Below are 22,007 nucleotides of genomic sequence, written 5' to 3' on the forward strand. Positions count from 1 at the left end.
TGGCTAAAACTTACTGTCCATCCACCACTAGAAATGTCACAATAAACTTCAAACTCGGAGCTTCCAGCGGGATAAATGGTATATTTTCCGTTATTTCTTCTACCCGCTGTGTAAAGATCATAACAATCTCTCGGTCCAATGCGGGTACATGTAAGACCATCACCTCCAAACCATTCGTTACAGTAACATCTACGGATATCATTCCGCGCCTCGCAGGTTGCATCTGCACTACAACTGTACCCCTCACGTCTAAGTACGTTCCTGTTGCAAGTTATTCGTGAGGAACAGTCAGAACTAATGTATGATTCACCTCCCTGGAAGATAAATGTTAAATGACATATACCAAAGATAGTAAAATACATGTTAATTTGTTATATTTTTAACGACTTTTGATGACGCACTGGATTAACCTGGATATGGTCTTGAGCGTTTTAAATAAATTTGGTAACGCTCATCGTTCTCAGTGTATCAAATAATGCGTTGCCATGATATGCGATTTGGCTAGATCTAAATTAATTATATGCAAAGCATATAAAATACCCTACAAGAATCGTACTAACCCTTAATACGCTTCCTTTGGCAGCAACAAAGCAGTTGTGCAGTTATGGATTTGCGGTTGTAACAGTTAAATGTACATAATTGCAAGAATGGCTGGCCAATGCAAATTTCCTTTTCTTGCAAAGGGTATCACATTTTAAGATAGTTTAATGAGGTCTTTGCAGCCAACTCTGATGTTGGGGGCCTAGGTATTTGCCATATTTTTTTTTAAAGTAGCTGTCAAATGTTGCCTTCCTTAAAAAGTTTGTTGAAACTGAAAACTCAAGTTACAATACGTTTGAAACGCACGATTTTGGTAAGATGTATCTAATAATTTTGTTTAAGGTTTATAAGGGAATGCACACCCGTAGAAAGGAATACTATGAATCCGACTAAATATAATTCATCCTTTGACTGACAGTTTTGCCTGGCCTGTTCGAATGAAATGGAATCAATGGATCACCGCGATGCTCTCGCCACACGGTTATCTTTAAAAGTAATGCGATACTTGACACGTTTAAATAGTAAAAGGCTTGTATCAAATTATATGGACAAAGAATTATGAGCAAAGCATTTAAAATGGCCTGAAAGAACTACAATGACCCTTCATACACTTCTTTTGGCATCAACGAAGCAGTTGTGGGTGGACGTCACTCCGTCCCCTTCGTAGTTTTGATTGCAGTAACATTTAGAGACACCGTTCCTCTCATCACAGGTTGCGTGATCCCTACACTGTTAACTCGCCTCTATAATCTGGTTGTTCCTACAGGTTGATCTACGTGTACATCTTGAATTGACGTAAAATTCGCCTTCCTAATTTAAGATATTCAGCGGGTAAAAATAATCATGATGGATTTGCGGTTGTCACAGTGAAAGGTACAGGGTTTCAACGGTGGGTGGTCAATGTAAACTTCCTTTCGATTGATCTAGGTAAGGGTATGAACCTTTAGGAAATGTTAATGCGGTCTTTAAAGTCAATTCGAATGAAGCAGGCCCACGGATTCGCCATAAAAAAAAGATAGCTATCAAACAATTAATGAAGAGGAAAGCATTTAAAATGACCCGAAAGAGCCGTACTGACCCTTAATACACCTCCTTTGTCAGCAACGAAACAGTTGCATTGGTTCAGAGGGATGCATTGTTCTTGATGTCTCAGATAATCACCGACACAAACGCATTGCTCTGTTTCTGTGCGAGATGTAGGCGAGATGCATGTGTCAGGGTCATCGCAAGTCCTCTCACAGGTCTCATTGCTAAATATCTCATTAGCCGGACACCATTCATGGATTATTCCTAGAGTACAGGAAAGAATAAAATGTAAATAATATGAACCTGATAGAGAAACGAAGAATATGACGTGAGAAAGAACAGGTTTGTCATTCTGCGCTCTCATGTCATTCTTATCTGAAGGTTAAAGGAAAAAACACACAATCAGAAACAGTTCGAATATATACAGAACAATTTAAATCAGGTAGTGGCTGTTCCTTATTCAACTTTATGTTAATATTTATTCAACATTACGAGATAATACTCCATAATTTGTTGCACAACTGGTCTAAAACCATATAGTCATAGCTTACTCCTGTTTCCGAGTTTCCGCGGAGTTACTATACTACTTTTTGACAACAATGATTGTTAATTACAACGTTGGTTGTTTTGATCAAACTGGGAGACGGACCTGTTAAAGTGTGAACATTCTGTTGTACACATGTTAGATACGGTTCCTTGTTCAGAACCAAGTTTAGTGTTGAGTACGAAGCAGTAATGTAGAAAGTGCGTAATTACAATTCAGCTAATGGAGGCCATTTCGAAATCTAGTATAGATAATAATGAAAAATTAATATTTCAACATATCATATATATCATATCATGTTGTAACCGCTAATTTATGTATTGTAGCACCGTTGTACTCGCTGGTATACTCTATGTATACTCGTACTATATGTATTGCAGCAGTTTATTCAAGCTAAGAACAATTTTGACATGTCAATTTTACTTCCGAAAGATTAATTCGATATCAGAATAAACCTTTCAGTTTATGCACGTTTACTTTCGACATTTAATAAACAAATACGAGTTATTTTGGCTTTATGCTTAATAAGAATGTAAAGACACTTACCATCTGATATTTCGAATGTACCTAAACTAGATATATGATAATCCCCCGATTCATCTGAGATACGAAACTCGTCGTATGTTACATAGTAAGTATCTCCAGCAACGTTCTCAAAATCCATTCGCAGTTGGTACCGCTTTTGATTTGTTAAGAAGGCAATTTTCTCATTTCCAATCCAAAACTCACTCCCTAGAAAGCCAAAGCCATTTCTGAAATCTTTCCAACTTCTATTGAAATTGACGGAATCTGATCTTCGGCGCTGTAATACCTACGACGAATACCAAAGAAGTTAAGCGTTAACTAGGACGTTATAAATATTAATTATTCGTTCCCGACCGCAATGTGATTTGTTGCTAACATTTCTAACAGAAATTAGAACTTATATATATATATATAACTTCAATTTGTAGTGTAGGCTAAAGGTTTACATTTTTTCTTGGAAGGTGAACTACACTGGACTTAATTTCAAAATGTATAAAAATAATTGATTCAAATTTTGCTTCGATAAAAAGATTCAAGTTGAAAAAAAAAATTGAAGTAAATTTGTTCAAAACTGGTTAAAGTTGAACAGGGGACATCAAGTTATCAACTATGGCATACCGTCCATCCACCAGTATCAAGATCATTATAACAGTAAGCCTCAAACGGTTCCGGGTAGCCATCTGGTTTAATAAGGTACACTCCAGATGTATTGTGGGTAGAAGAACATGCATTCGATACTTCTCTGCAATCTCTCGGATACTCAGGTTGTTGAAAAACAAAGTATGTAAAACCTGGATGAAAGGTAAAACAAAGTAAACATTTTATCGCGATTGAAAATTCATTTCAGTTAACGAAAATAACATTCTGAGCCAATTGTAATAAACATGGCTTTGTTACTATGAGAGTTAAAATAATAGATTAGCCTTTATGCCAATTATTACTCAACTACCGTATAGAGGAAGATATCGCGACTAATATTAAATTTAATAAGGTAATCGTGGTTGGATTCTCAGATGTAACTGTTTTGAAACAATTACGTTAACATAAAATTCAAAGACCATTTGAATCAAATGTTTTCGTAGTTATCAGTAGTTAAAGACTAATGAAAACAGTCAAATTACATTAAACGTACATGAAAACATATCGATGTAGCACGTTGGACATGTAAAGATCAAAAATATACGACTCAGAGGAAATCAATTTCATAATAGATGTTCGGAAATGGTGACATGATTGAAAAAAAAAAAAACGTTTAGAGCGACCACTAAAGAACCAACATTTCCAGCCATTCAAGTTGGTCAACTGAGGTGTTAACATTTATAATACATAAGTGATACAGCTTACTGAGGTTACTTCTTATCATAAGGTAAATCATATAACATAGCAACTACACCTACCTGAAGATCTTCTGTCGGCACCGACGATTCCCTGTGTAATAAAATAATTTTAATGAATACATTACAAGACATACAGATTGATGCAGTCAACATTAAGCAGGATCAGATTAAATCTAAAGCTAATGTCTTATAAAAAACAGTTCGAGGGAAAGAAAGAACAATTCGCAAACTGGTTCAAAACATGTGAGGTTAAAACAAGTTAAGTCGATATAAACTTTGGTAAATTCTCCAGATCACCACTTGTATTGATGTTTTATCTTTGTCTACATTCTATAGCTGATTTACAGGTCAATGATCACTTACAGGATACAACTCTCTTCCTGGAAGCTTTAGATTAATGGCATTTTTCCGGTGTAACAGCTATCCTGGTACATGATACGTAAGTTCACGTAAAGAACAAAGGCAATAGCTGACTGCTTCCTTAGACAGCTTTGTTGCTTAATGCAGACAGATGTTCTTTGTTCAAGTTATATTTTGACGTAAGAAGATTACAGACAAATGTTGTAACGCATTTGTGTTTATCAGTCCTTAATAGCACTTAGGGATCATTTAAATCGTCCTAGCTGTTCTAAGATTACCGTGTCTTGATACTTACCGTGCACAACGAAACTCTAAGATTTGAAAGGGGTCATTTTACTTATAAGGTAAGTTCATGCGTTTATCAGAACGAAAACGAAAACATATTCTTTGATTGTCTCATTTCGTGTGCGTTTTTGTCGCTTCTGTTACTGTTACTTGTCATTTAGCCTTTGAAGAAGATCATGCTAGGATCGAATCCTCAGGCCAGCTTACTTTTACACATTGTCTAATTTCTGTAGACACTTATTTACTTCCATCAGCCGGCTATACTAACAACTAAGTTTAGCCAAAATTAGCAAGTGCTTCGTGTTTGAAATATTTCGTAAACCAATCGGCAACAAAATGTGATACGCAAACTTGATTTTCAAAATACAATCTTTTCATCAGTCATTGATGTTTTCACAAACGGCATCCATGATACTATTTGCAGCTTCTGCAATGTACACAATTTTCGGAATGATTTAGAAGAGGGGTTTCCATGTGTAAAAACATATATTCTCAGCGGAGGACTGATAGGCTACTATTGTAGGTATAAACATATATTCACATACGTTAAGTTACTATCCTGAATATAAAATTGTATAATACATCAGCCAGACTGGTGACATTTTCTTTAATGCGCGACAAAGACTGATGAGTTTTTAACGGTAATTGTCCATGACTGGTCTGTTTAGATCGGTTAATATTTTGCAGAACTTGCGTCATCCTTGTTTGACCAGCTGTTCGGCATATTGGCCACTTGCTATTAATCGAAACTGGCTTTTTGTGGGGAAAAAAAGTTAAATGTTAGTTTGCCGTTATCTTCAATGAGGCTAACTTTTACCGATACTGATATGCCGCCGATATTGCAAATATCAATAAACACTTAAAGAGTTAAACTTTGTATTACAACTTTCTTCCGGGAAGAGTTAGATTATTGAAATTGTCCCGGTTTTACAGCTACTCTGGCACATGATATATAAGCTAACGTAAAAGAACAAAGGCAAACATGAGCAAAATGAACTCTAAGTGAAAGGTTGTATTTACTTGTAAGGTAAGCTTTTAGCCATAGACTTTTATATCTTACTGATTAGAAGCATGAAGCATGAAGCGGGATTGTAAGGATCAGTATTTAATTTTAAGCTATAAGGTGTGACGTAGTGAGAACACAGCAACCAATAAGTTGAAGAGAATTTTTGTCTTAATGGTTTTGTCAATTTCTTTAAAAATCCACAGCATTAAAAGTAAACCTATAATACAATACACCAGTCCGTTATAAAATAGAAAATTTAAGATATCCTTGTTGAACGTTAATTCTAGAAAGCTACGTGATATAGAGGGAAATAGATAATTTAACTTATAAACTTTATTTTCTATAACATGACAATGATGACAATTGCAAGAAATATAGAATTTCACCAGAAAAAGTGCAAAAGGGAAGGGGGAACTTTCAAAAGAAATTTAAAATGTGTTTTTTTTTCTTTCAGACAAGTCCTTCAATGATTATAAATCCATAGAAACATAAGTAGTAAGAATTTTACAGGTAGTCGGCTTTAAATTTTTTACAGTAAGAATGGTCGATAGCACCTTAAACAATTACATTTTTTATCTTGTTTGGTATATTCTGAATACTGACATGTCTGAACAGACGAGTATATGGCAGTTCAAATTTCATGACATTACGATGTTATCTGTCAAGAAAAAACATATTGTATAGAATTTCCAAATCTCTGTATAAACAAGACAACGCGCTTTAGTTGTTCCCTGAAATGTTAAGAATTCTCTGATTTATTCGTCTTTATCAAATTCTTGATTTTTTGTCTGCACACTGGTCATCTTGTCAATATAGCCTTAAAACGTTCTACGGTTTACAGAAGAATATGATCCTTTGATACAAGGATATCAAACCACCTTTACCTTAAATCATGAAAATAAAATCAATAGAATCGAAATAATTACACAATGTAATTTGCTGTTGCCAACAAGGTAAAATACACAACATGGTATCATTTCTACAAAGATAATAACGCGGTCAAAGGCGATTGTTTTGGGATGTAGCCAAAGTTTTGTATCGTCGATAATGCTTTAAGGAAGCAATGACTTACACTGTATGAGACGTTACTGTTCTATTTGTATAAACCATTGTAGTTTATTGTCACCGTAGGTTGAGTGACACAAGTCGTATTTTTCTTGTATACATTACTCGTTCGAACGATAGCCACAAAATATCAAATGGAGGAATTTAATTAGATATCTTTAAACATATCAGTAAACCGAAAGTTTTTCAAGCGAATTAAAACCATACATGGAGTAGAGTTATGACAATGCTTTCTAGTTTTTGCAACGTGTTAGAAAAGAAACATTTAAATACAGTGTAACAGATTTGATATTGTTTAATTTGTAAACGTTTATCATGTATGGGTTTTCTTAAATATAGGGAGACTTTCCTTTTCTACACTGAATTATGTTATCTGTTACTTTAAAACGACAAACGAAACGTTAAGTTTTGTACTACATCGACCAGCCACATGGTATCATGAAAGGAAGGTGCAAGTCGGTGGGAGGGAGGGATGGAGAACAGTGAATAGGGAGAGTGTGGGTGGGGATCGGTGACTACTCCCACCACATACATGCTATAGTTAGAGTACATTTTCAGTGGTCCCATTATAGGAAATCTGGCCATTCATGAGAATATCTTCGCGAAGGTTTTATATTTAATTCCGGTATTCAAATTGAGACCATTAAACGTTACCTAGTTTGTCAAATACAAGGAACTTTACATGATCGTCACGACTTTATGGAGTATCTTATGTGAAAATCAATGTAAATTACGGTACTTGTGATTAGATAATTTACAAATAAATTAGAGAAAAACTGTCTTTCTTTGAAGTATTTCCAGATTTTACGTATCATCTGATACATTTTTTTTTTTACAATTGTATTTATATATATATATATATATATACATATATATATATATATATATATATATATATATATATATATATATATATATATATATATATATATATATATATATATATATATATATATATATATATACACACACATAAAATATTTAATTTCTTTACGCAATGACCTAACCTGTAATAATCCAGATATAGACAAAATCATCACATTGGATTGTCATTAAAATGTTGGTGAAGTGGATCATGTCAAAAGTAAGATTTTCAATAAAAATTTAATATACATATTGTTGAAAATATTTTTATTTATACTATGTGTTTTGTTTTTTGTTTTTTGTGTTTTTGCTTCTATAGATTTATCCGAATTTAAAGTAATAAAATACAAAAAAAATAAAAACAAAACAATAAAACATGCATTAAGGTATTCCTAATCAACTAACCATTGTAATGAAAATTGAAAAGCATAATTATTTAAAGGCAAGCAACCAGAATGAGCATCAGGTTATTTTTAAAGTGTTAGAAATGTTCTCTGCATCTGCACTAAGTTATTCCGCTAATTATATGACTTTTATTTTTATTATTTATTAATGATAGGATAAAATAGAGGATTTGCCTTTTGCTTTTCTTCCAGAATATAGCTTATATTGAAAACTACAATGTAACAAACTGATTTAATGCATGAGAACATATAATTCTTCAGTGAAATTGATTTATTTGATGAGGCATTTAAGTATTTTGGAACAATTCTTTGTGTGACTAGTTGTCTGGACTCAAAGACTAAAGAAACATCTTACTACGATTTTATTTTAAGTATTATTTTATGAAAATAACTATTATTTTCCCTCAGACTTCACATCGGTCATTACATCAATCAATTACAAAACTAATGATTATTTTACATTATTCGAATCACTCGAAGAGGTAATTCAGATGTTACCAAAATGGCAATTTATAAGATCTTATAAAACAACTTATACGTATAATTAACGTCTATAGCATTGGAAAGCGACTTTCAATCTTTTAAATCTTCTAGTTTATACAATTCAAAGATCATGTACGTAAAAAAACAGTATCATTTTTAAACAGTTAAAAAAGTCTCACACATTCGACAAACAATACTTTATAGGTGTTTCATTCTAACTCACGAGAATTAAAACAGAAATTTCAAAAAGTGCAATGTTCATGAAAGTGAGTTAAACATAACTTTATTTTGTTGTTTCTTGCATTAATTACTTGATAGAAATATTAGCATATTATGGGATGTGCACATTTTTTGTACTTTTTATTTTTAGGTAAGTATATTTCAAAATATCTCAACTAACTCCATTCACTACTAAAATCTCATTTACTTTCTTTCAAGTTTCCCCTTATCTTGGTATAGTTATAGGACATTAAGTCTGAGTATAGAGGAGTTACCTCTAGTTAAGTGTTACTATACTTCTCGTTTTGACATTTTCATAGAGGAAATAACTTTGATCTCTACTTATGATATCAATCGTATTGAACTGTCACTTAGAAAGGCATGCGATAGGAGACGTTCTTTACAACTTTATCATTTTAAATAAAATAAATGAAAATGTCTTACATTTCCTCTGCTCTTATATCCATGATCTATAAAAATTGCGGTTAAAACAATTGTTGTTATCAAGTTAACTAAGCCGAGTATCGTTATTATAATTACTTGTTAGTTGTAATTTAAATTAATGTTATTAAACCTTGTTTCCTTGAAAATGTACATTTCCAAATTAGTGATCTTTATATTTACGTTTTTTCAAAATGCATTTCAAAATATCTTAATGCCTTGTTGCAGACTGTTTTTCCAACATTGCTACATAAATAATGATATATTTTAAAGTGATATCGATGAGCATGTGAAGGAAGTAAACATTTAGGTGCTCCCTGAGAAAATTTAAAGCTGCAAATTTCGCATTTGGATGATAGTTTGCAGAAATATTTTCAAGTTTAAAACTGAGCATTGTTTCCAATTTGATGAAATTGAATCGGACCTACCACTCTTTGAAGTATATATCTTATTTAAAGGATATACCTTATGATTATAGTTTTGTTTACAGTAGTTACCCAACTGTTGACTATTTGTATTTGAAGTAAATTGAAGCATCTTTCTGATTGGATTATGACATAGAAATATTTTGTTGTTAGATTAGTCAACGCAGATGTTGCTTTGATGGATTCATAATGATAACTTCGACGAATACAAGCACTAACGAGCCTGTTTGGAAATCATATCAAATAACAGAGCTGACAAAGAAATTTGCCTTTAAACAAATGGGAATCAAGTTATTCGTTGTATTATTAACAAAAAAACATTCGAAACACATAACCATACAAAAAGTAGCGACTGTCGCTCTGTATCGATAGGGAATCCCATGTCTGGATATTTAACAAGAACATACATTTTCACTTATGAACCTAGAAATAACTGGATTTTATAGTTTAGCTTGTAGTTATCGCTGAAATGATTGAATTTCAAAGTGTTGGTTATTGTACTTGTAGCCAAAATTATGGAACATGAATTTATAAACTTGATTAATCTACTTGTTAATTAAGTTCAATAATTGATGAAATGAAGGAGTTTTGTAACGTGTTGATATGTACCTCAGAAAGGTGGGCTTGTCTATTAGAGGGTAACCTTGTTCACTGATGTGCTGTAAAGGATATGTGGAGAGCGATATACTCATAGTTTGAAAAGAGATTACTTTTTCCTGGCCATATCACGCAACCTGATTGACTTTTATTAGTTGGTGTGTAACAAAATTCGTTTAAGATGTATATATGAATGAGGTTTTCTTCTTAGTATTTTACATGTGAGCAAATATGAGAGAATACTTTATTTAGGCATAGAAAAACCAATTGATCTAATTTAGTTTTTTTTTTCAGTATGTGTGGTTCAATTAAAGACGTGTTGTTATATGTCGAAACATTGTTGTTCTTTCGCAAGGTTAAAAATTCTAAGTATTTTAAATTGAAGGCCTTTAAAACTGAACTTCATCAGGTATTTTTTATCGATGTTTTCCTATTTAATGGAAAAGTTTTTACTTCAGTTTGTCACATCATTTAATATAAACAGAGTTACCTCAGCAACACAACTTATATTATTTTCGAAACAGTGGTAAAATATTTAAAAAAATTAAATAATAGAAAGACTTACCCTTTCTGTTCCAAACGAGTTGCAAATCGTCAAAACAGTCAAAGAAACTTTGAAAAGCGTTTCCATAATTTCGGGTCTGTAGAAATGTCACGCGGAAATATATTCGATGAAGTGCAAGATGACAAATGGCACAGAGTCTCTCTTTAGGGGTGATCAACTCCCTACTGAAATGACAGCAGTAGTGGTATGGATGTCCATTAAATCCATCATTTTATTTGAAATATGGTTTGGATTACAGGTACAGCTCATACGAGAAAATGCTGTACATTGGCCTCTGTGTTAATTAGGCTAGTGGTCATGCGCAATCTAACTTAATATTATTTGTAGCTATTTGCATCTTGAACTTTCACTCTATATATACAGTAAGCTTCAGTTGCATAATGTTGAATTGTCCTTGTTCCGATAAATATAGCATAAAACCTATTGTATACTAATTGACTATCGTGTCTCTAGTTCCAAGGACAGCAGTGATATTGCAATTTAATAACTCTTAATGTATTTGGTTTTTAAAACGAGTATCGTGCTACTTTTGAATTTTATTACGTTCAGTGTGGTTTATGATCAAAGGTTTTGTAATTGTGCGTAGTTGTGATGTCAATTCTACCAAACCGATTAAAAGAGTAGGAATGCTGATTTACTTGTTCTGGTTGATATCATCCATATGTTTAAGAACCCTTTATGAGTGATTATGTTAGCTAAGTTACTTTGCTTTTGGTTGGAAGGCAAAATTAAAGCAGTGTCGAAAGGACAGGAAGTGATACTACTAACCAACACTTTATAACATGCATGAACTAGTACAATACATATTATATACCGTGAAATGTACGGTATGATCTATTCTACACTATCAATATGTATGTACAAATATCTAATTAACACAGTTTGGAACAGTCGAAGTTTGTCAGTGGTATGCTATATGAACAATACTTCCTTGTTTTATGATGTCTACGTCACACCCTGTTTGCGGAATCGAGTATCCTCACATCTGATTGAATAAACATGTCAGCTGTTTTGTTGGGCTTTCACTGAATTTTTAATATCTGTAAAAATTACATCCGTACTGACTGTAGACAATAAAAAAAAATCTTTGTTATTTATATTAGATATTGAATCCAAAGAGCTTGTTTTGACATTTGAAAATGTACACTGATATCAGATTACAAACCTCTCTTTTAATTAAAATGTTATTTTAATTTTGTAGCAAGAAAGGATCCAGGGGCTTTAAAACAAGTCAAGAATGCAGAGGAGAGACGAGTGGTCGAGGAGAAGGCTAGGCGTGAGACCTTATTCGTTCCCACGGCAGCAAACCAAACGTAAACATTTTCTAAAAAAAAAAAAATAGTTCAGCTGAATTATTTCAGATGATCTATAGCGATGCGCATGCTGCGAAACTACACTGCGATAACGATATTTGTTTTTAGGCCACTGCATATCTGGCTATATTACAAAATATGAAAGTTTATATTGTCCATCAGTTAAGTTCGTCAAATGTATTAAAGTCCAGACATTGAACAATAAACAAGAATCATCATACTGGAAACTTGTAAAAGAGTACTACGTTTGTCTTTCTGATATATTATGTAAAAAGAACATGTAAAAGAATTTAAACAGGAAACAAAATCTGCTGATAATGATATCATATGATCAGGGGCGTAGCCTACATTTTTTGGGGGCCAATTTATCCTTTTTTTTTAAAACACCCATAATTCAAATCGATAAGCTTGCTGGACGAGTTTAAGAGTCTATATACAGGAAAAAACTATTGAAATGAACGTAGCAAGAATATCGCTAAATTAGGTGACCTATTCTTCTGTCATCTATGCTGTCATTTCTATCGCGTGCCGTCTCATTCAGAACTCTACCCGCCGAAAAAGACTAGGATCCGATCTTGTCAGTTTTTTAACATGTTTTTGTTTTTAACCCGTTTACGCAGATAATATTTCAGTGGAGAAAATACTTGAGAAATTTGCATCAGATGGCAATCGTCGGATAGCTCTCGCCTTCTCTTATTAGGCTAACTTAAACATTTACTAGATACAGTTGTATCATACATTTCTGGACTATCTTTGTATCTACAAGCATCAGAAGTTGAAAAGTAAGACTACTCTGTACATGTACCTTGCTAATTTTAATGCATTATGTAGTATTGAATTACGTACTATTTTAACTCGTTAGCTTTTTGGGGTTTAAAAGTGATATTGAATGAGGTGTCTCAAGTTAGCAAAAGGCCAGGGAACCAGAATGAACATTCGGGAAGGGCCGTTTCCGGCCATCTGGGGGTTTGTAAAACCAAAAATTTTCTTGTACGCTCCGCGTCAACTGATGGTGGCGCTCCGCTCAGAGAGTCGTGCCTACAACTTTGAAATTCCATATCAATCGCAAAAAGTGCTCCCCCCCTTCAAATTCCTGGCTACGTCGCCGCGAAGTGCATATACTGTTGGTTCTTTGTTTTTGCAATGGGGCATAGTTTATCCCTAGTAATTAGTACAACGACATATTGCATACAATATGTTCGTGACAGTGTTTCCAAGCAAAACAGGAGATGGGAGGAAGGAAATGAAACCCGATGTGTCTGCTTTGTCTTACTTTTTTTGCACAAACAAATGGATAAACCGCTCAAAAATATTGTCATTCAAAACAAATTTCTCAGCGTTGCTGATCTGGTTGGTTACTTGCTGGTAGCAAAGGATACTCAGCCATGTTTTTGCGGGTGTGCGGGTGTCGGTGTGCGCGCTTCTCTGACAGTTGCGTGGGTCGGTGATATCTCAAAAACGGAGTGATGGATATTTGTCATACTTTCTATGTAGATGTACTATAGTAAGAAGTTGTGCTTCATATTTGTTGGCACTGACCTTTTGAATATTAATGAGGTAATGGGGTCAACCGTAAAAATCTTTACATTGCAATAACTCCGCAACCGTAAGTCGGACTGTTAACAAACTTGGGATATTGTTGATGGTTAATGTAGATGGAACATTAAGGCCCAAATTTTAAATTTCCACATTTAATGCCTTTTGGGACACATTCTTTGGGTCCGACTTTGTGGGCCCCAATATTTTTGGGACCATTAAGGCCCACATTTTCTTTACATTGCAATAACTCAGCAACCGTAAGTCCAATTGTAGCCAAACTGAGTTTACAGTTGTTGGTTAATGTAGCTGGTACATTTTGGCCAGGCAAAATCTCCGGGCCCGTTTTAGGCCGGATGGGCCCAAATTTTATTTTCACGTCAAATGCATTTTGGGTCACATTCATTGGGCCCGATTACTTGTGGGACCATTTTGGCCCACATTTTGGAGGGTTCAGTTTTTTTGGGGGAAACTATATTTTGAGCCACTTTGAGCCAAATATTTTTGGGACCATTTAGGCGTAACATTTTATCAGGGCCCAATTTTTTGGGGAGGTGCCAAATTTTAAACTTGCAATAACTCCACAACCTTAAATCAGGTTGCATCTAAACTTGGAATACAGTTTTTCGTTGATAGCTGGTACATGTGGGCATAAATATTTTGCCATTGAATGATGACATACAACACATTAATATTCCACTTAGCAAGGAACCATAGCGCCTGTTGTGCTGTTGTTTAACAATCGTTCCATATGCTGCGTATTGTAACAGTCCACGCAAAAAGAAGAATTTGAGTGATATTGATACTTCAATAGCTATTCCGGTTTTTACTATATTCAATATTAATATGTACTAAATCTCCGAATGATCCATTGCTACATAAATGATGACTATTCCCGCTAATTACAGGACTGAATGTTTCCGAACCAAATCATTTTCCTTTAACTTTATATAAACGAGAGAGCATTCTTGGATAACTTTCAATACCACTTGTGCTGGACAGCAACATGAAACGAATTGTAAAAATGTATGTATGTATGTATATGTGATCTTTCCGCAAGCAGGAACTCGCGAAAGAAGCCATGGAGGCTTATAGACTCGCAAGCTGACCGAAGCCAATCTCTCGGCACACATCCATTTAACGTCCATGTCGGGAAGTTGTTATTGAACAACACGATTGCCAGACGACACACATTGCTGTCGGCGGGAATCGAACCGGGGATCTCATGACTTGGAGACGCCGGCGTTAACCACTAGGCTATTCACTCCGCCGTTATGTTATTTGAAGTTTCAAGTTTGAAGTAAAATGTTTGAAGGTTGAAGTAAAATGTTATTTGAAGTTTCATGGTTTGCTCTTGAGTTTCGTGTTGTATCTGAGGAACTGACCTAATAGTTTGTGTGTTAGAATAAGTAGTCCAGCCGCTGTAATTAATGAGCCTCAAATGGTCATTCCTCAAGTAAAAATGGTCCAGAAGTATAACATGGATAAATAGCAGTGATTCTTACGGTCATATCAAACTTAATTATTTGTTTGTTAGAATAAGTAGTCCAGCCGCTGTAATTAATGAGCCTCAAATGGTCATTCCTCAAGTAAAAATGGTCCAGAAGTACAACATGGATAAATAGCAGTGATTCTTACGGTCATATCAAAATTAAGTTTGTGCCTTTATGTCTCCTGAATGTTATCCTTTCGAAGAAAATTGTAATACTGTGTTACGTTAACACTGTCAATCGAATTATCGTCAAGTTACGCTGGCTCCTTTACTAAATCACAACATACCTTTCCGCCATTTAAGTCTGTTGTTCTTGTAATTTGCAAACTTTACGGTAGTTGACATTATAGTGTAGTGTTTGTGGGAACGATTAACGCAAGAAAAACAACATCCAGAATTGTTCACTGCGTCTCTTTTGCCTTCTGATTATGAAGTAAATAAAAGTTATAAGTAACATCAAGAAGTTAAATCTAATATCAAACGATTAACCAAACCGGAACGAAGGAGAAATTAAACAGACGCGAAGTCAACGTATTGACACTCCTGTTTAACTCTTTGCTTAGGCCTAAACTCGACGACGTACAATAAATTTGCCTTAACAAGCGTAAGGTCAATATTATCCTTAGATACTGCAAACTCTTCTATAGTCATCCGGTTCACGGGAAGTTGTTGACATGCTCACTTACAAAATGTCGAGAACTGTGTTCTAATTGTGACTTCAGGGACACGTTAGCGTAGACATCCATGGTAGTATTATATTACGGATTTAGTATTAGCCTCCAACAAGCTATAGTCATAGGACGTATGCACGTGCCTTCAGTAAATACATATGATTAGTGTGTATATTTCTATATCGAATACGCACGGTACCTTATATTCTACACGGGATAACAAGTTCATGGATAATGTTGTTGTTTTAACTACTGTCTACGCGTGCTGCACCAGGAGTTTTTATAATGGAAAATTATGGAGGCCGGAAAACGACGAATATATTGGGACTGACTGCTATCCCGACTCAAGGTAAGTGCCCTTATAACAGATTCGCATATCTAAACCTCCGGATTACGGTCTATCTGTCACAACGTGTAATTTAAATAATTTCCGTATGTGATATTAGTATCCAAACTGACCCTGGGTTTCTGCTCTTCCTCAATGAAATATTAGTAGTTAGGGATGAGCGGTCTTAGGTGGTCACAGCGACCTATCCTAATTGTTACTGTTGTGTTGATCAATGATTTTTTTTTTCAGATGCCCCCATTTCAGACAAATCCCGTACTCTTCATTATTCGCAACTTCATGTAGAATTAAAAGACAGGTTACGTACAGTTTAGGCATTACTTTATAAAAATAGAGATGGCGATTAAGATTTCAGTACTTTAGTTTCCATGACGAAGCTAAGCTGTTTTCAGCAGGAGTTCATCACCTTACTTTAAGTAGAGTTAGAGTTATTCACAATTGTTCTGGATAATTGTACTATTGACCGCTTCAATAAATGCATCTTGGTCAGTATAGTATATGTAGCTGTTTCGTTAAATCTAGACGTCAAAAACTTCTACCAAATGAAGTTTAATCAGGGATTTATTACCTGAAGCTATTACATACTTCGTCCAGACACTTTCGTGTTAGTATTAAAGTGAGAGCGAAGTCACATATTCAAATCAAATATATAATACATCACCACAACACCACATCACCACAATATATAATACATCACCATCCTGGTGGAAATTCCAGTTGAACTTTTGAACTAGGTTCAATTGGAATTTTCTATACGGAAATTGGCCCAAATTTGAACTAGGTCGAACCGGGTGAACTGGGGTTCCCAACTGGTTCAACTATGTTTTACAGGGTCTAACTGGTTCAACTGTGTTTTACTGGGTCCAACTGGTTCAACAATATTTTACTGGGTCCAACTGGATCAACTATGTTTTACTGGGTTCAACTGGTTCAACTATGTTTTACTGGGTCCAACTGGTTCAACTATGTTTTACTGGGTCAAACTATGTTTTACTGGGTCAACTATGTTTTACTGGGTCAACTATGTTTTACTGGGATTCAACTGGGTCAACTATATTTTGCTGGGTTAAACTGGGTGAACTATTTTTTTTACTTCTTATATTTTTAAATAGTTTGAACTGGGATTCTCAACTGATGTTCTCTACACTTATATAACACCACACTGTAAGAAGTGTTCATTTTTTAACAGTAGATCTATACTGTAAGTATTAAGGGTGTTAGCCACTGAAAATAAATGTTTGTTCTCGATCAGAGAACTCTGGGTTTGGTGTTATGACCTAACACAGAGCAAGATACATATAAAAATGAAGAAGTCAACTGGATTGGATCAAAAGAAATTATAATTATGAATAACAAACAATGTACAGCTGATCTGGGCCCAGTCAAAAAATTAAATGAAACAACTTACAGTCGTGAGGTGCGCACCCAAAATAAAAAGAAATACACTTAATTAAAAAGTCTGTTCTGGTGAGTTGGCCTGCTGGTGACATTATGTATTTCACGACCTCAGACCTTCCACGACATCAGATATTCTACGACATCAGTATAGTTGAACCCAATAAATGGTATTATGAATGTCCGATCCCAGCAAAAAAGTATCCTTTAATTTATATGAATAGTGTTCCAGGGTATCCTTTCACTAAAATATTGTCAATATCCTTTGTAATAAAATAATGTCCTTTATAAGTGATGGTGTCCTGGAATATATCTTTTATTGTAAAACAATATCCTTTATAGTTAATAGTATCCTATATAAATAGTGTCTCAGACTGGCAGTTGAATATCACAACTTCCATAAAATAATAAGGTCTATGTACAGTAACTTGAACTATGTAAATTAAGGTTTAAAACAAACTATCCAGCCATTGAACTATCTTTCTCTTCTTTTAAAACTGCCTTGCTCAGATACTCATAGCCAATTGCCAAATCCCTAGACCCTGTACCCTCACAAAACTCCTTTGTTCCTAAAATATATAGGCACAGACCCCATTTCCTGTGATGGTTAATTTCCAGGAAGAGCAAGATAGCTGCCTAGCAACCCAGAAGACAGAAAGTTGTTAATCAACCTCTTTGCTGCCAGAAGACAACATACAAATGTATAGCCTCTGTACAGTGAGCACTGCACAGCGCACTAATAAACAAGTAAAACTATGGTACAGAACAAAACTTGATGTAAGAGCTGACCATCTTACACTGTACAAATGAAGCCTCACTTGATATTAGATTGATAGTTTGATCATATGCTCATAATGTTCAGTGTAGGGCATCCTCACATTTGTAGCATATAAGTGTATGCTGTACACTTCACTAGGCTAATGACTTTTGCAAAGTATGTTATTATGCCAATAGGACACTTCATGTTTGAAACAAGAATCAAGGCAATTGCGTAAATTTTGAAAATTGCTATTGTATGTTTGCTAGTTGACAATAACTTTCCTTAAATCATGCGGCTAAATATAGGTGTTAACTTGAGTATAACTAGGTTAGGCCACTATAAGCTAGGCAACTATAACGTTAGGTTATGTCTAACGTTAGTAATTGTACCATGTGGTATACCTAGTAGGGAACCGGTTTGTTAGGCCTAGCCTATACTATAGTCCTAAGTCACTAGCCTATATAGGCCTATAAAGTTTCTGTTGAATTCAAATATTTATGATGAAGAGCACGTTTACAATCAATTATAATATTACAAGTATGTGTCAATAATATAAAGATACTGCAAGATCACAAAGGAGGGAACTTAGCCGCGGTAATAATTTAAAATTGTTGGCAAAATCGGTGACAAATGCGATTATTCTGCGAAGCTTCTGTTGGCGTATGTTGTTTGCGGATTCGAAATTTATAAATTTTGCGCTAACACAAGGTAAAAATGTCAAAGTTCAAATTTGGTCGGATCATACTATTTTGCACTAGGAAGGCATTTTGCCTACCAATTGTTCAAATCGACGAACAAATTATAACATATTTTTTTTCAAATTTATTATATAATAAATATTTCATATTTTTAATCATTGCGGTACAAAAATGTAATCGTTTAATCATAACTGTGATAAATATGACAAAGATTTATTTTAGACCCCTCATAAGTTGTCTAATTTAGCATTTTAAATATATTACTATACGGTAACTGCTTACGAACTTACACTAAAATATTCATGATAATTACGCCTAAAATAAAAGCAGTAAACATAGTCCAAACCCAGTTGGGCCAGTGTGAAACCTATAGTTCAACCCCAACAGGGCAAGTTCAATAGTAAACATATCTCAAACCCAGTTGGGTTTGTGCAAACCAGTGAAACCTAGTTAAACCCCAGCTGGGTCAGTTCACCACCCAATAGTCCAAACCCAGTTGGGCCGGGGCAAAACCAGTTGAAACCTAGTTCAACCCAACAGGGCAAGTTCACCAGTCAACATAGTTCAAACCCAATTGGGCTAGGGCAAAACCCAGTGAAACCTAGTTGAAACCCAACTGGATCAGTTCAAACATAGTTCAAACTCAGTTGGGCCTGAACAAACCCAGTTGAACATCGTGTAAACCCAGTTGAACCTAGCTCATGTACAGCATAGCCCAGTTGGAACCCAGTAAGACCCAGTTAAACACAGTTAAAAAACCAGTTAAACATAGTAGGCCCTAGTAGAACCTCGTTGATTTTTTAACTGGGTTGTACTGGAATTTCTACCAGGGCACAACACACGGAATGCTGATAATGCACATTACTTTCCTTATAAAACATCAATTGGGAGGCTCCGTCTTAGAAATCGTGCAATAAAGACATGGAATTGCATAACAGAGAGTTTCAAAACCAAAGTATCCAGTAAAATATTCAAAAAGCATCTAAGTAAAGACGTAATATCCAGTTATTAATAAGTCATCCATTCATTGGCACGATAACAAATTATTATTGTAAATATTATCATCATATAGTATTCATTGATTGTCGAATTATTCTATTTTGTATTGATATGTAAATACTTTTCTTCTTTTCTTTATACAGGGAGTCTTCTACTTTGTTAAGCTGTTGTATGCTTTTTGGAAGACTTCCTTCGCACTGTAAATTTACACGTGAAAAACAAATAAATCAAATCAAATCAAACAATGTAGTGTTTGTGAAACGAAGCACATTGTTCCAGCTCTCGGCCTCACATCTTGTTCCGTTAATGAGATTTAAGATATTGTTGTTTTAATATTCACTTTATTTTGTAAAGTTTAGTTTAGTTTAGTTAAGTTTAGATTAGTAGAAAAAAGGATGAGGAGGGACACCCAAGTCCCCATCAAGGACCCTATAGGAGAGGAAAAAACTGATGACACAAACACTCAGACCCGATTACAATGCTTAAAGTGCTTGTCCAAAGCATTCTTAAAACTCATTGACACTACTTGCAAGTACAACTTTCTCAGGCAAACCGTTCCACTCATTCACAACCCTATTAAAAAGTTATGCCGAATATTAATCCTACTTTGTGACTTTTGGAGTTTAAGACGATGACCTCTGGTACAACTACTATTAGCAAACATGAATAAGTCGGTAAAGGATCAATTTTCAAAACCATACACAATCTTGAAAACCTGAATCGAGTCCCCACGTAACCTCCTAAGCTCCAGTGTGGTGAGATTCAACAGCTGTAACCGCCTATACTAAGGAACACTCTTTAAGGAACTAATCATCCTAGTAGCCCTCCTCTGGACCTTTACAAGTACTTCCTTAACCTTAGCAAAATATGGGTTCCAAGCTTGCACCAATTGCTTATAAAGCCTAACTACTATGTCCTCTTTCAGAAAACTGAAGTTTCTGTTGATCATACCTAAAACCCTATTACCTCTTTTAGCAGCTTCAAGACAATGTTTAAAAGGTTGCAGAGATGAGTCAATGTAGAAACCTAGGTCTCTTTCAACAAAGAACTCCTGTAACTCCACACCATTAATATTGTAGGTATACTTTTGGTTACTACTACCTATGTGTATTACCTCGCATTTGTCAATATTAAAAGGCATGTGCCATCCCTGAGACCAGGAAAAAACCTTATCCAAATCCGTTTGAAACTTCTCAGAATCGCTTTTGGAAGAGACCTCAGAATACAATTTGGTGTCATCAGCAAACTTCTTAGCTGTGCAAAAAATATCTCCGTCAATGTCATTTATATAGGCAACAAACAACAAGGGACCCAAAACAGACCCTTGTGCAACCCCACTAGTAACATCCTGCCAAGAAGAAGCACAGCCTTTAATTACCACCCCCTGTTTCCTATTACCAAGCCAATTCTCGATCCAAGACAGTAAATTGCCATTGACACCTATACTCTTCAACCTAAGTAGAAGACGCTGGTGGGGCACTTTATCAAAGCCTTCTGGATATCCAGGAACACAACATCTACAGACTTCTGCCTATTTACTGAGCTTGTTACATCTTTCATAACTCAAGGATATTAGTGAGACAAGACCTTTTTTTGACAAAAGCCGTGTTGAGACTCTCTGAACAAAGACTGACTGCTAAAGTGACAGACCATAGACTTTTTAACAATAGACTTACAAACAACACTAGTGAGACTAACGGGCCTATAATTACAGGGCTTAGACTTATCACCCTACTTGAGGGCGCAAACATCTGTGATATCATAGTTGGGTTAAACACCAGCCACTTATTTTATTTTATTTTTTTATTCTTTTGCTGAAGTGATGGTAGCCTTGTGGTGGAAAATTCGAATCTTTTTTATGAAGGGATGATTATATCATCAATGAACAGTAATTTCAATTGAGGAGTAGTTGAATCAAGTTCCACTCCTTTCCGGTGTATATTATTTTGGACTATACCATTAGATAATAGGTTCGCTTCGAGTTTAACAATGGTTAAAGGTCGGCATGTGAAGTATCGTTTAATAATTTGAGAACGACGAAACAACAACTGTTTAGATTGTACACATTTGCAATACACCCCTCTCTTAATAGTAGAATATACCGACCGGAT

General features: G+C 34.8%; 2 protein-coding genes across 6 annotated transcripts in view; one reads left to right on the forward strand and one right to left on the reverse strand.

Moving 5' to 3' along the window:
- The window catches only part of LOC139973409 (uncharacterized), a 158,225-nt gene extending 155,275 nt beyond the window's left edge, over window positions 1-2,950 (reverse strand). For 2 of the 4 annotated variants that reach the window (XM_071980074.1, XM_071980076.1), the window contains exons 1-3: window positions 2,657-2,949; window positions 1,619-1,830; window positions 15-314 (exon numbers count right to left, since the gene is read on the reverse strand). In XM_071980074.1, the coding sequence (XP_071836175.1) occupies window positions 15-314; window positions 1,619-1,830; window positions 2,657-2,774 (630 nt within the window). In that variant the 5' untranslated portion in view covers window positions 2,775-2,949. Of the gene's footprint in view, window positions 1-14; window positions 315-1,618; window positions 1,831-2,656 lie in introns of all 4 variants that reach the window. The other 2 variants (XM_071980075.1, XM_071980072.1) reach the window with 2 other exon arrangements.
- A 1,444-nt stretch (window positions 2,951-4,394) lies between these two features.
- LOC139973407 (uncharacterized) overlaps window positions 4,395-22,007 on the forward strand; it is a 316,080-nt gene continuing 298,467 nt past the window's right edge. Inside the window, exons 1-2 of one of the 2 annotated variants that reach the window (XR_011795204.1) lie at window positions 4,395-4,676; window positions 11,888-16,047. The gene's annotated coding sequence lies outside the window, so the exon portion shown is untranslated. The remainder of the gene's footprint in view (window positions 4,677-11,887; window positions 16,048-22,007) is intronic. The other variant, XM_071980064.1, reaches the window with a different exon arrangement.

The sequence above is a fragment of the Apostichopus japonicus genome, chromosome 9 (assembly GCF_037975245.1).
Source record: "Apostichopus japonicus isolate 1M-3 chromosome 9, ASM3797524v1, whole genome shotgun sequence".
Taxonomy (NCBI): Eukaryota; Metazoa; Echinodermata; class Holothuroidea; order Aspidochirotida; family Stichopodidae; genus Apostichopus; species Apostichopus japonicus.